Raw genomic sequence first — 15,650 nt, 5'->3', positions numbered from 1 at the left:
CAAGATAATATTAATAACAAAACAAACAAGATAAACAACCAACAACCTGGCACACCTGAGTATTTGCACAAATTGCAAAAAAGTAATACATTTACGCAGATCAACCTACATACTGCGAGTTCATTGACAAATTTTGCATTAAAAACAAATAGATATAAAAAACTTTACGTTCTGATTCGATGACGCAATCCGCGCACGCGTAATACAAATCTTCCACCACATCGCAACGCCGAAATGGTTTTAACGGCGTCAACTCACGATTTATTTCAGTGAGTAGCAGCACGCCGAGTTGCGTGTGAAAATCTAATCGAATTTTACGTGCGCTCCGTGTTTCCGACTTGTTGGGACACAGCGTATGCGGCGGCGCTTAAATTTCGATCAAAATTTGACACATGTAAACATGGTGCCCATACGGTGCGCATTTGTGAAATAATCATGAAATCACACGTGAATTTAACTTGAGAGTGAATTGTGATTAGAATTGCGCATGAAGACATTCGGATATTATTACGTCGAAGAATAGAAGAACAAAAGCAGGATGGTTTTCGAGTCGGTGGTCACCGATGTGTTGAATCGCTTCCTCGGCGATTACATCGAGAACTTGGATAGCAAGCAGCTGAAATTGGGAATATGGGGAGGTAGGATGAGAGATTGGCATCTACATTTCAGTTTAAAGTAGTTTACATTCAACAGATAAAAATAAATATGAGTGTTTGCGAATATAGGTTATAGTGGGATGTATACACGCTTTCTAAAGCTAAACACACACAATTTTGAAATGTGCGCCATGTTTTTTTGGGATTTTATCAAATTTTTCAGACACAGAGTAAACTAGAAGGAGATTTTTTTCTGAATTATATGCTGCATTAAATTCTACTCGTAAATGTGTATTATTTTATGTGGAATTCAATTCTAGCTAGATTTTAATGAGTAGTTTTTACATTTAGTAAAAAACAAAATAACGCTGCTCTACATCTCGATGAAATCATCGTTAGCATCATTAAAATGATGATTAACGTTACAGTTTTATTATAATTGTTATTAAAATTGATAATGTGATTGGAGTTCAATTTTTGTGATTGTTTGGCCTCAATTAGGCGACATTTACATAATGTGACCTTTTGTAATCAACGTGAAAAGAATGCCGACCATAATATCATGACATCATGCTTTTAAATACATCAGTGTTTACGAATGCAACAAATATTGTGTTCATTCACTATCTGGTTCGAAATATGTTCATGCTTGTCGATTCTGCCTAGTTAGCCTAGTGACTAACGAGCCGGGTTTCTGAAAAGCAATGAAAATTCTATAAATAACCATGTGATTGGTGTTAAATGCGCGGAACGCCAATGATTTCTACTTTTTTTTGAATAATACTCATTATTTTGCGGTTTTAGGTTTGTGGTTTTCAGTTAATTATCGTAGAAAATTGATTATATGTTTTAGAAATTATTTATTTTGGCATTTAACAAGTTATTGAAACTACGGAAGAAGTGAGAATGGGAATCATCTGTAACACGAACCGAAGAGAGAAAAGGTTAGAGGAGAGGGCTACCAGCAAAAGTGGTGGGGGTAGGTGGAGTGGGTCTGTGACTATACACGTGCAAATTCGAATATAAACAATGCGCGACCCGAGCGCAAACAGTACGCCGGTTCCTTCCACTTTTTGCGGGACTTTTGCAGGTGTAAAAGGAGGAGATATAAATTCGTTCGTGAGTGGTACAAATCCAAATGGCAGCTTTTAGGGTTCCTCTTTCTCTCTTCTGGTTTTGCGTTTCCAAGATATCAAAAATGTTTATAAATGTAAATTTGCGTTGAAATTATGACAACATTTCTAAAACCTATAATTCCTATTCAAATTCTGCAATATAAATAATATTCGATAATGTAATTTTAAGGCGACATCGTCCTCACCAATTTACACCTAAAACAAAACGCACTAAAGGAGCTGGACCTCCCTATTCAAACAATTTACGGACGCCTAGGTAATAAAAACATTCGCGAGTAAGATAAAAATACTTTATTACGTTACATTGCATTGCCTGTTAGATAAATTGGTTGTAAAAATCCCCTGGTCCAATTTATATGGAGCTTCGGTCGAAGCTACTATCGAAGGACTCTATCTCCTTCTCGCGCCGAACAATCAAGTCGAATACAATGCGGAGAAGGAAGAACAACGCGTGTTCGAGAACAAAATTGCCGAACTTCAACGAATTGACGATCGAAAAAAACTTGCTGAAGGTATTACTCAACACATAAACAAAACAAATTAACAATTATTCTATAATAAAATAATATATTTTTACGATAAATTTAGTCAAAGCCAAAGCTGATGATACATTCGTTGAGAAATTAGTAACGCAAATCATCAAGAATGTCCAATTGAAAATAAAAGATATTCATATTCGTTACGAAGACCGCTCTCTTGCCGCCCCCTTTGCTATGGGTGCCACATTGAGCAATCTCATCGTGCAAACAACAAATGAAGATTGGAAGCCGACGGTTCTTCAAGATGTTGTCCAGAAAATCTACAAAATCGTCACTCTTGAAGGTCTGGCGGTTTATTGGAACTGTGGCACTGAAATGTTTTCGGAAATACCTGAAGATCAACGTCGGGAACTTTTTATTAGAGATATTGCCAACAGACAATCAAAACCGGATAAGTATAACTACATCCTCGGCCCGATTAACTCCGAATCTAGGCTTGTTCTGAATCCGAAACCAGAACACAATTCTCCACCTTTTGAAGCTCCCAAAGCGCACGCAGAGTTAAAAATCGAGACTTTATCTGTTGGTATATCAATGCGTCAGTATCGGGATATAGTCACGTTTGCTGATTCCATGCAGCTGCAGATGGTAGGTCTCCCATTTAGAAAATACAGACCGAATGTACCTTATAAGGATCATGCGCGTGAATGGTGGAAGTTTGCGTACACATGCATCTTGGAAACTGAGATAAAACGCCGGAAAAGAAACTGGGACTGGAATCATATGTGTAATCATCGTGAAATATGCAAATCTTATGGAGAATTATACAAAACCAAGTTGACATCTAAAAAGGTACCAAAGGAAGTCGAAGAGGAATTGACCAGATGTGAGAAGACATTAGATTTGTATAATTTAGTATTGATCAGGCAGCGGATTGCAATGGAGGTGGAGATGTTGGATAAAATGCGTAAAGAGAAACAACCCAAAGGTTGGTTTAGTGGATGGTTTGGCGCTTCTAAAGCTTCAGATGACGACGAGGAGGCTAAGAATTACCTGAAACGCTTCCAAGCAGCTATGACACCCGATGAGAAGCAGAAATTGTTTGCAGCTATAGATTACAACGAAAATGACGCACCTGCAGCTTACCCAACAAAATATATCGATACTGTTGTACGTTTTGAGCTAAAACAGTTCAAATTCAACATCCGGAACGATGAGAGTCAGCTACAGAGCGTTGTTAAATTAAAACTTACTGATGTAAAGAGTAGTATTGCTAGGAGACCAAAACAAAACGGCCTCAAAGTGCAGGGATTCATTGGTAATCTACTGGTAACTGGTGTGTTACAAGGAGATATCCTTCCAGAGATAATCACATCGAATGTTAACCATCAAGGTGACCAGGTGAACCTGGTTGAAATCATGTTCGAGATGAATCCGTTGGATATGATCAACGGTAACAGGGTGCATTTGACTGCTAACCCGTTACAAGTGACTTATGACTTCGTTACCATCCAGGAAGTCATCAAAGTTTTCCATGTGCCTTCTTCTAGTGCTCTTGACGAGCTTTCCAGAGCAACCGCACAACAATTAAACGATGCTAAAGAGAAATCTGCACTAGGTTTGCAGTCTGTTATTGAAAAACACACCAAACTTGATATTTATCTGAAACTATCAGCACCTATTGTTATTATTCCTCATAGCGGGTTGTATTCTGGCGCTGATAATGTCCTGGTGATTAACCTCGGTACATTATTGATCAAATCATTGCTTAATACTGATATGAAAGCTGTGACTGATTTGATAAAGTCTGGTTTTGCTAAAACCGAAGTCATGGATCACATGATTCTTCAATCCTATGATAGATTCCAGATCGATTTGACTGGTTTGCAAGTTTTGGTCGCACAGAGTGATGAAAAGTGGTTGGATCAACTGCTTCTGGCCACAATCACACCGATGCACATGTTATGCCCTATAAATTTATCAATATTACTGGAAACTTGTATTATTCAGGATCCTTCTTTACCTTTGTGTAAAATATCTGCTGAAGTGCCTAGTGTATTCTTTAGTATAGCCGATGCAAGATTACACTTGGCGCTGAGTTTGGTTCAGTCATTATCGGCGCAATTCACAGATGAACAGGTGAAACTCACCCGATCAGTCAGCACATCATCCCTGAAAATAATCGGTGATAAAACCAGTAGAGCAGCGAAACGCGCAATGAATCAATCAAAAACTGCACAAGATAATCAGAATAAGGTGCAAATGACTCTGGCGAGGGTCAAGTTTGAACTGCAGAACTTCCGATTTCTGTTTACACATCAAGAGACTATCGCTGATGAAACTACTGATGTCTTTGATATACAGTTGACGTCATTAACAATGGCGTTCTATGAGAAAACTTCGATAAGACATGTGGCGCTTGGTTTGGAGAGTATAAAGATGATTCAATTTATTAAAAATCTCCCGCCGCTGCCCGTAATCAACACACCACTCAGTGATGAGAATAAATTGTTTAAGGTTGATTTTACACAGGTTCAGAGATCTCATCCTGAATTTGCTACTACTTATAATCGAACATTGACGATTCTCGATGTTGATTTCGCTGTTTTGGAGCTGTTTTTGAATCATGATGCGTTGATTGATTTGGTTAGGCATCTGAATGAGATTCAGATGGCTTTCGCGGAAAATGACAGCGTTGCAAGATCCCGTAGGAATTCTGTGTCTTCGATGAGTAGTCTTCAATTGGTGAAAGACGCCATGAAAAATGCTATAGAAGTTACCCGAGAAAAGATACAGGTGATATCAGATGAGATTTCATTCAAAGTAACCGCGAATCTTGCCCAGATTGATATTTGTTTCTATCGGGAACAACCTATATCATCGATAGCGATATCCGGTTTGCATTCGGATGTGATCCTGACTGACCACTTCACAAAGATTCAGTGTTATTTGAATGGTATTTCCGTGATGGATTTGAATTCGAAGACTTTACATTCGAAAATTATTGCGGTGGATCAAATGGAGAAGGCGATTGATTTGGCGATTATTTTGTACAATCAACCAGCGCATGATGAATGTGATATACACATAAAAGCTACTTTGGGCAAGATTCGGGTATCTTTTGTTTTCTGGTACATTTCTACAATGTTGAACTTTTTGAATTCATTCACTGTCGCACGGGAAGCCATTGTGGCTGCGTCACAGAAAGCTGCGCAAGTTGCCAAGGAGAATATCGAGAATATTTATGAAAAAGCGACGAAAATGAAATTGGATATTCGACTAAACGCGCCGGAAATTACAGTCCCTGAAAAATCAACGAGTCTAAATGGTCTCTTTATTGATTTGGGTTTAATTACAATCACCAATGAGTTCAACTCTCTTGAAACCATGAATGAAAAGGGCCATAATGCTGTCCTTGACGAAATGCAGTTGAAACTTGTTCAGCTTGGCATCTATAGCATTTCCCTAACGAAACATCTGGATGTTAAATCCAAAATTCCCATTCTGGAACCGTTGAGTTTCACGTTGTCGGTGAATCGCAATCTATCACTGTGGTACACGGCTATACCTGATATTGATGTGAATGGAATCATTGATAATATGCACCTGAAAATGGGCCAAAATGATTATCGAACGTTGATGAAGATTCTGAATGAGAACATGAGCGAAGGTAGTGTGCATAAATGCACGTCCACACATGCTGATTTACATGACGTTGCTACCATTACTGATGAGAGTATGATTTCTACAACTGAATCATCACAAACCCGAGCCTTGCAAGATGATAATGAAGATGCTTATATAAAGACCAATTTCCGCTGGAACTTTGCAATGCATTCATTCAAAATCAATCTGTTCAATGTGCACGAAACGGACTTTGATTCTTTTACTACAAGGATTGGTCTAGGAGAGTTGTCCATGCAAGGTTTACTGGTGAAAGGGAGAATGTTGTCAAATAATTCAATCACGAATAATTTACTGTTGATGAATCTGGTGCTGAGTGATACCAGGCCTAATCGAGATGACATGATTTCTGAGATATTTTATCGGACACCTACAATCGTCCCAGGGCAAACCCATATAGGGATGTCTTTGGAAACTAACAGCATTTTACATGAGAATCGGAATATGGTTGATATGACACTACAAATGAAGAAATCTGATATTTTTAGTGAGTTTTTACATTTTGCTGAGATTGTTTTTAGTAAATTTTTACATTTTTAGTTGATTTACGAGTGTACAGCGTAACGTTCATTTTATCAGTCGAGTATTTATTGAGGCTTGCTAGTTTCTTCCAAGAAGGGACCGACAACAAAGACACGTCGAGACCTGCAATGAAAAAGTCCGCTGCTTCAGTTGACCGAAAAAAGACCGAGAAATCCACGGCAACGAATGGGTTGATATCGATTGCGATAAAGTTAGAGAAACCGGATGTGATTCTAGTGGAAAATGTTGATGATTTGAATACCAGGGCCTTGATTCTCAACGTAATAATTTCAAATTTGTATTTTTTAGGAAATGTTTTAAAAAAACTGTGTTTTAGTGTGAATTAATGATGAGATTACGCATGATTGGTGAAAAACAAACGATCAACGGCTCGCTATCAGATTTTCAAATGTACACCTGCATGTTTGATCCGGATATCCGCGAAAGTACGAAGAATATGTTCCTGGAGCCGTTTACATTGAGTATTGCAGGTTCCACACCCGAAGGTAAAGGTATTCACGTTGAGGCGTACCTTACGACTATTTATATTGGTGTTTCGGTTTATACAATTGAATTGTTGAACAATGTCTTAACAACTATCTCCGCCACTGGCGAAATGCGGAAGACTATCAGGGAGGAACTGAGTGATATGTCTAATTTATGGAAAATGCGCCAGAACAAGCAATTTTGGTTCTTGCAAACAGGTTGGGCCGTTTTTGTGAAATTTTCTTTATTCTGTATTTTATTGGTGTTTTAGATGAAGCTGAAGACGCTCTAACAACCAAACTGGCTCTACCTGCAGAGAAAGTGAAACACCTCACTGAAATGTGTTTGGTTCACGTCCCGCAAATAATAATTACACTCCAAGCGGGTGTCGGTCACAAAACTTACCCGATTCTAGCATTGGAGTCGTCATTTTCGGGAAAAGTATCCAACTGGTCTTCGCAATTATTTTTCGAAGCAACTCTATCACTGCAAATGGGCTACTACAACAATCTTCTAGCTTTGTGGGAACCAATCATTGAACCTGTTATCATAGATTCAGAGAATCAATCTGAACCGAAAACGACTCCTTGGGAAATCCGCTTCGAAATAAACGTGAATGAAAAAGAAGATGATTCGGAGGAAAATGTGGACGACGTTGTTTCTGCAACAAAAGAAATTGTGCCGCAACCGGCCATGACAATTGATATTTCATCATCGCACAATCTTGAAGTAACCATTACCAAAACCGCGCTGGAAGTTTTCACAAACGTTTCCAAAATGTTCAGTGCTGCCACAAAAGCATCTTCTGAAGATTTAAAACGCGAAGAGGTTACTGGGCTGTATAAAATAGTCAATACAATTGGCACAGATGTAATTTTAAATTTAAATCCGAATGAGTTGATACACAAAAGTAATGTTTCGGCGACCCAGATCGAAATGAAGCAAAACAGTGAAGTTTTCTTGGACCCGGTCTCTCAACGCAATCCAACTGATAAAATTGAGTCTTTCTGCAGCTATGGTGCTACTCTAAAAGAAAAATTTATTTCCGTAGAGATACCCGAGTTTCAGATTACGTTATCCCTGCCTTATATGCGAGCTGTGAGTAGATACTACCGACTTCCAGATACAAACAACGCTAAAAAAGATAAAGCAGCAAACTGGGGAGTTGTCTCAACTGTTACCGTTGTGAACGGCATTAATATCATCACTTTGAGCAGTGTTGTTCAGGTACATAATTGTTTCAACGTCCCCATTGACATTTACTACATGAGGCACTCTGGGAATGAGCTGGAGTTGATCGAAACAATTCAACCGAATGCCACACTTTACGTCCCGCTGAACGCAGTGTATTCTGCAACTTCTGAGTTATTCTTTTCCGTTGAGGGGTATTCGATCACTAGAACACCGTATGTGTGGAAGGATTTGCAACTGAATGTTGCGGTGAATAAAAGTTTGGTTTGTGTGTCCAAGACGGACCAGGGAAAATCGTTTGTGATTAAGGTAGTTGGTGAAATGAAACAAATCTTCTACGAGAATACCACCAAGCATACCATGTCGAGCACCATGTATTTTATTAATCTGCGACCGGCAGTTATCTTCCGAAATTGTCTTCCATATGACGTACAATTGAGCGTGGTTGAACCAATCGGGGTTGTTATCACCCCGGGTAATTCACTTGAGTTGCCGAATGTGGATCCTGGTCAAACGGAAGTGGTTATTAAGGTATGAGGTATAAATATGATTAAAACAACGTAAGTCATTCTGGTTTTTATATCTGTTTAGTTGCCCAAATATTTGGACAAATCTTGGGTATGCCGGCGGGAAATTGCACTCATGCCACCTCAATTTTCGGTTTGGACTCTGGACAGTCACGACAGTATCGCGAAAATGTCCCTGGACCTCGGCATGCATTGCTTGAATCAAGAAGGGAGCTATATTATGTCCCTGTATTGTCCATTCTGGATGATAAACAAAACCGGCCTTATTTTAAGTTATCGGGTAAGTTTTTACGTCCTTAAACTTTTATTTCTATATAATGTAATGCGCTAAGTATTTTAATATTTAACGGTTGATTCAATTTCAATTTGATCGCATTTTAGAAATCTAAGAAAACTGAGAAAAATGAAAACTCCGGCAGTCCTCTTAAGGTATCCCCATTCAATTAGGTTTCTTAACAAGTTACTTTGCAGTTCATTGTTTTGTTTTTTTTGTAACAACTTGTAGACTAATATTCGGAGATATTGCTTTTAAATTTTGTTTTGCGCCATAATCCTATCATAAGTTTAATTATAATATGAATTATTCTAGACAACAGATGAAAATACCAACGTTCTATACCATCCAGCGTACCTAAGAGAACCGATTTTGTTCTCATTCAATGCTAGAAACTTTTTCGGCAAGAAGAAGGCTTGCGTAAAGGTCAACCAAGGGGAATGGTGTGAAAAATTCTCCATTGATGTAGCAGGCTCCTCTGGTGTGATTATGTGCACTGAAAACAGCAGACTTTATCAAATCGGCGTACAAAACGAGCTCTCCTACAACGGCCTCACTAAGATGATCACGTTTACACCGTATTTTGTTATTATAAACCAGTCCATCCGTGCTATTGAGTGCCAGGAAGATAAACGTCCCGGCGATAAATGGTTGGAGGCCAGTCCCAAGTCTTGTATTGCATTCTGGCCAATAACTGAAACTGATGATAAATTTATTCGAGTGAGAATTAAGGATAGTGATGAGATAAGTATACCTTTCTTGATCACTGAAAGCCACACGACTTTAGTGAAGCTAAAGAATAAAGTTGGAGGTATCAACGTGGATATTCAGTTAACTGAAGGTGCAGTGTATATTAACTTAGCGCTGTACGACAAGGGAATGGCCCCGCATTGCTTATCAATAATACACCGCATACAATGAACATCTGGGAGAAGAAGTCGATACATATTCACAGGTTACTACCCGATCACAATATGTATTTTACTTGGGATTATCCATCTTCTGATCGGGTCCTTGTATGGGAAACGGGCAACAAGGGTCAAGAAGAAAATGAACTGCGAATGGATGGAGTGGGAAGTTACCAGGTTGCTAATAATATAGATGTGTACTGGGTGTCGTTCCTGGACGGTATGCAGAGAGTTTTGTTATTTACATGTGATCAAAATGTAGCGGACAATGCGCAAGCTACAAAACAGTTTGAGATTATTGATAGGGAAATTACCCTATCGCTTCATGGGTTGGGTCTTTCAGTGGTAAACAATTTATTGCGTCAGGAAATTGTATATATTGGCATTGCTTCCACTGGAATCATTTGGGAGACTTGTAAGCATAATGGAAGAAGATTCAAGCAGATGAATACCGCTCTTAATATGACTATTGAACGAGAATACCAGCAATATTTATTGAAAGCATCAACAGAGGAAGCGTCGGGATCTGTTGTAGCATTTGAACCACACATGGAAGTTGATTTTGAGGAAATGGTGCAGATTAAGCCTAGAAAACGCAAAATTCAACGAAGATTCCAGACGGGTGTTTGGGTGCAGATGAAAACATCGGAACATCAGATGCAACTGCACGCTAAGATAAATCGATTACAGATTGATAATCAGCTGCATGATTGTACTTTCCCTGTTTTGTTGGCACCTGTACCACCTCCAAAATCAGTTGTTATCACTGATGGTGAGTTTTAAAGGTTTTAATAAGTACAAAATAATGACTGATTAATTTTTAGCTAATAAGCCATTTGCTGAATTAAGTATTGTTCAACTCTTGATGAAAAACAGTCAGATTCAACAGTACAAATACTTCAAAGTTTTGGTCCAAGAATTCCACGTGAAAGTGGATTTAGGTTTCGTTAACTCTATAATGGAGGTGTTCGATACCTCAGCAAAGTCAGAAGAAGAACAGGTAACGTTTTCTGATGGCACTGTTCTGTGGTACTTCTTGTTTTATTTCTTTAATTCCAGAAAGAACACTTTTTGAATGATGTGCAGAGAGTTTCTGATGCACTGTATTCACATGCGACGCAAATATCTATTCAAGAACAAAAAGTTTCTATGACTTGCTGCATTTTTCACCGTTGAAGATACACGTCAGTTTCTCCATGACACAGGGTGGGCAGTCGTCTGGAATGGGAAATATTCCTGTTTTTCTTGGTGTTTTATTGCAGGGTATTGGAGTCACGTTGACAGACATGCAGGATGTTGTTTTCAAGTATGTACTTTCGATAGTAGTTTTGGGCGGCCATTAATGATTGGTCCTGTTATAGGTTGGCGTACTTTGAAAGGGAATATTCTTTCCTTACCCAAAAACAACTCATTAGTGAGGCAACCGCGCATTATGTTGGACAAACAGTGAAACAGCTTTATGTGCTTGTGTTGGGGTTGGATGTAATTGGAAATCCGTACGGTTTGGTCTTGGGCATTACGAAAGGAGTGGAGGATTTGTTCTATGAACCTTTCCAGGTCAGAAAATGAAAATATTAGGACAAACATTCCGAAATGTTTCTTGTAAACGCAAATTTTCAATTCAATAAATTCTGTTTTAGGGCGCAATTCAAGGTCCTGGCGAATTTGCCGAAGGACTTGCTTTTGGTGTAGCCTCTCTTTTCGGCCATACATTTGGCGGGGCTGCTGGTGCAGTTTCGCGAATTACAGGCGCAATGGGCAAAGGCATCGCTGCTTTGTCATTCGACAAAGAATTTCAACGAAAACGCCGTGATCAAATTAATAAACGTCCTGCCACTGTTAAAGAAGGTTTCGCCCGAGGTGGCAAAGGTCTTGTCATGGTAATTTAAACAAACATTTAAATGTGAAGCAAAATTTTTGCATAAATGCGTATGTTTCAGGGCGTTTTTGACGGAGTTACCGGTGTGTTCACGAAGCCAATCTCAGGTGCCAAGGAGCAAGGAATTGGCGGTTTCTTTAAGGGTCTAGGAAAAGGAGCTGTTGGCTTGGTAGCTCGACCAACTGCAGGTGTAATGGACTTTGCCAGTTCATCATTTGAATCAGTTAAAAGGTAACAAATCCTTTTCAGAAAATGTTATTATATAATGCAAATACTTTTGTGTTTAATAGAGTTGCTGAATTTAATTCAGCTTATGTGACACGCCTGCGTACGCCTAGATTTATCCAGATTGATAAATTAGTGAAACCATTCAATCCTCACAGTGCAGCTGGTAATAAATTACTTGCTGATTTAGAAAAGGGCAAATATTATTCGACCGATATTTACGTTGGACATTTTACTATCATTGAGAAGAAGGAAGTTTTCCTGATGACTGACAAACGCATAGCTTACATTTCTCATAATGATATGTTTGGTGGATGGCAGGTACGTGATATAATTTTAATATAGCATTGGTTTTATGGCGGCTGGGACATTTTTGTATTAAATCTATCTTTTCTACAGATGGAATGGACTCATATATGGCAAGAAATTGATGATTATCCTGTCGTAGTACAAAAGGGTGTTCAGATATTTGTTGATTCCAAAAAGAAAGGCCTCTTCAAAGGAAATGATGCATCAAAAATACTTTTAGTTTCGAATCCTAAGATTTGTGACCGCATCGTTGAAGAATTGTCCAAGTTTGTGGTCATAGGTGAGAAGAATGACCTGGGCGAGGGTATGGCTCCTCGTGAATCAAGGCACCCGTAATTGTTTACAGGTTTATAAAGTTTAACAAAATATGTATGTATATCAAAGAGTTATAAATTGTTTTAATTCATACTTCTAATTGCCAGTGTGAAATACTTTATATACAGCTACATTTTTCTAAACTAGTATTTAAATACTTTGAATCTAATGTTTTTCTTTAATTGGGTCTTATATTGGGCAAAAAGCACGCATTTAACATTGATGTCTTTAATTATTTGCGTTTACTCGTGAGTTGTTATTTAAGCTTGCATACTAAGCTTTTTATTAAATACATTTTTTTAAAAGATTGCCCAATTATTACTCTGCCAAATTTAATTATTATAATTATATTGGATTAAATGTTTAAGTTACTTTCTGCAGAGTAATTATAAACGTAAGTTTAAATATGAACATTTCTAGCGTCATCTAGGTATGAGTTATGGCATTTTGATGTTAAAATGCTACTTATTTAGATTGGGAGGTGCGTGCACACTTTTGTGTACGTGTGTCACACCGACACGGATGCCCCTCTTTAACAAAGTTGAACACTCACTGACTTAGTCAAACATTCTCACTGACACATATGCACCTCCACACTTTACGAAACACTCTATAAGTTGTGACATTGAAGTAGAGGTATTCTAAAGAATTCGTAGGTGGCGCATCGATGCACATTTTAACTAAAAATAGTCGAGCGTTGAAGATTACCGTGCACCGTCGCATCTTCTGCTACAGAACACGTTCTTTGATAAACTCGGCGAAGTGCGTACATCGCGTGTTTTTATCTCCTATGTTTGTTGTTATTTTTTTCTGCCTATTTTCTGTTCCTTATACTTTTGTATTGCGTCGCGATTTAAAATACTTATCTCAATATTAATAAAAAGAAAATACATTCTAACAATTAAAAAACAATGCAAAATGGGAAATACTAAACTAATGTTTTAAGTGTTTACGTTTTGATTCATACCTTTCACATAATGATAAAAATGTTAATGACAGTTTAAGTTTTCGTGCGTAATTCAGAGGTAATTACGAATATAAATTACCTTTCACATGCGTTCATCCTACACAGAAGCGCACTTTATTTTAATTCTACAATTGATTGGGAAATGACCCACCATCGAGTTATAGCGAGTAATATTATATGTAAGTACACACATTCTTCTTACTTATCAATACTCTATATCAAATTAATTGATCTTTACAGTCTAGACGACATTTTTCTTAAACTAAATGATGTCGAAATTACCCAATAATACACCCAGCATAATAGTTGCTATTCTTTTGGTTTGCGCACAACGCACGATCCAATTTGATATCGATTTCAATGGATTTAAAAGTTGTAAGTCAATAACAACATGCGATTGTCTCCAGCCGACCGATTCGGCACTTCCCGTGGAAATTCATTGCCCGGATTTTACTGACGATCAAATGCAACTTTACTACCGAATTAACGCTACTCTTTTGGTACAATGTTTACCCCCGTTAAATTGGAACGCATACAATAACGCCGATTATTCAGTGCAATCAGTTATAGAAGTGCTACGACAAAACGGAAATATAAGTCATTTAAAAAAAGTGCGCCTTGGTTCAGTGGAAGATGTCAAAGTGTCACATTGCAATCTTACTCAATCTAATGAAGATTTGGAATGGCTGATAAGTGCTACAACACCGAAATATTTATCGTTGCGGTCAAATATTTTAAGTGACACTCTTCTATTCAGCAATAATACTCAAATTTTGGATTCAATTGAAACTCTCAACTTGGAAAATAATAACTTAATCGACATACCATTTAAACTTTTTAAAAACATGTTGAATTTAAAAGACATCTCTTTAAATTTTAATAAAATTGTGAACGTAAATCAAAAGTTTGACGAAACAATTGTAAGTCTACAATTGGCACAGAACAATATTGTTAATCTTGATTTACATATATTTGAAGGTTTGAAACAATTAAAAACATTACATCTTTGGGGCAATTACATAACTGATATTCAAAGCTTACATTTTCATGATTTGGAAAATCTTCAGGCTTTGGAATTGTCACGAAATTCATTAAAAACACTACCGAATGATGTGTTTTTGCATTTGAAAAATCTCAAAACAATAAATTTAGAATCTAATCAACTAGAATCATTACCGTACGGACTTTTTAGTCATAACCCACAGTTGGAGAGTGTACGAATTGCCAGAAATAAACGTTTGACTAGTTTACCAGATAATCTATTAGCAAATTTGAATAATTTAAAAAATGTGCGGTTAAATGAGTGTAGTTTAACTAAACTTGGCAAACACATGTTTGAAAACTCACAAAACATTGAAGTAATTTATTTAAATGATAATTATTTGGAGAGTATTGATGCAGATTTATTTAAAGGATTGACAAAATTGAAAGTTTTGAAATTGTCTAATAACCGGCTAACACAGTTACCTGAAATGCTATTTATTGATGCAGTCAGTCTGAATGATTTGGATTTGAGTGTTAATGACGTAAAAATTAATTCAAGTGATGTTTTGTACACACTTTATTCCAAACAAATTGTATCTAATAAATTTTAGATTTAATTCAATGTTTATTATTTATCATGTTTACATTCATTTATTCAGACGTCGCCACACTGATTCACACTGATACATACGCATGCCCCACTCTGCGCAGCACTCGTTGTTATTGTAAAGTCATCTTAGGTGGCGCATCGATGCACCTTCTAACTAAAAATAGTTGAGCGTTAAAGATAACAGTTCACCTTCGCAGTTCATGCTACGAGCCACGTTCTGTTATGTCCGCGATGAAATGTGCGAGGCGCATTGTAATTTAGTAATCGTTGGTAGTATTTATCGTTAAAAGACGTGTTTGGAATCTTGCTAATGATGTCTCGCGTGTGTATTAAGAACATATGTGTATCTGTGCATTCGTGGGTGAGTTGCCGTCGGATACCGGACATCGATTCCTTGTGACTAGCTTGTGTACAAATTTGGACTTGGTCAGACCATTCTTATTTTCCGCTGAAATTTTCGAAGAAGATTACGAGCTGTGTTTGTGGTAAATATAATTGAAACCTACTTATTACTTATAATTGCTTTATACGATATTACTTGGGCGCCCTCACAAACAA

General features: G+C 37.6%; 1 protein-coding gene and 1 long non-coding RNA gene across 2 annotated transcripts; one reads left to right on the top strand and one right to left on the bottom strand.

Annotated features, from left to right (window-relative positions):
• The first annotated feature begins 218 nt into the window (after window positions 1-218).
• On the top strand, window positions 219-12,839 carry LOC135790921 (intermembrane lipid transfer protein Vps13-like). Its single transcript, XM_065301205.1, is given in 19 exon segments — window positions 219-638; window positions 1,902-1,988; window positions 2,053-2,244; window positions 2,321-6,382; window positions 6,436-6,698; window positions 6,755-7,121; window positions 7,175-8,625; window positions 8,686-8,901; window positions 9,003-9,050; window positions 9,211-9,778; window positions 9,781-10,575; window positions 10,628-10,803; window positions 10,863-10,944; window positions 10,947-11,109; window positions 11,165-11,360; window positions 11,444-11,683; window positions 11,744-11,913; window positions 11,973-12,228; window positions 12,307-12,839. Coding segments are annotated over 19 exon segments (9,678 nt in total). The 5' UTR covers window positions 219-538; the 3' UTR covers window positions 12,553-12,839.
• A 2,205-nt stretch (window positions 12,840-15,044) lies between these two features.
• Window positions 15,045-15,650, bottom strand: LOC135790926 (uncharacterized). The gene is made up of 2 exons (XR_010547873.1): window positions 15,599-15,650; window positions 15,045-15,540 (listed from the first exon to the last, which is right to left on the bottom strand). It is a non-coding gene; the product is annotated as an uncharacterized lncRNA (long non-coding RNA).

Source organism: Atheta coriaria, unplaced genomic scaffold (assembly GCF_025399875.1).
Source record: "Atheta coriaria isolate IRGN ID8LTWV9N9 unplaced genomic scaffold, Caltech_Dcor_3.1 hic_scaffold_4_pilon, whole genome shotgun sequence".
In the NCBI taxonomy this organism is placed as follows: Eukaryota; Metazoa; Arthropoda; class Insecta; order Coleoptera; family Staphylinidae; genus Dalotia; species Dalotia coriaria.
Note: the sequence above shows the minus strand (reverse complement) of the source record. Positions and strands in the feature narration are given on the sequence as shown.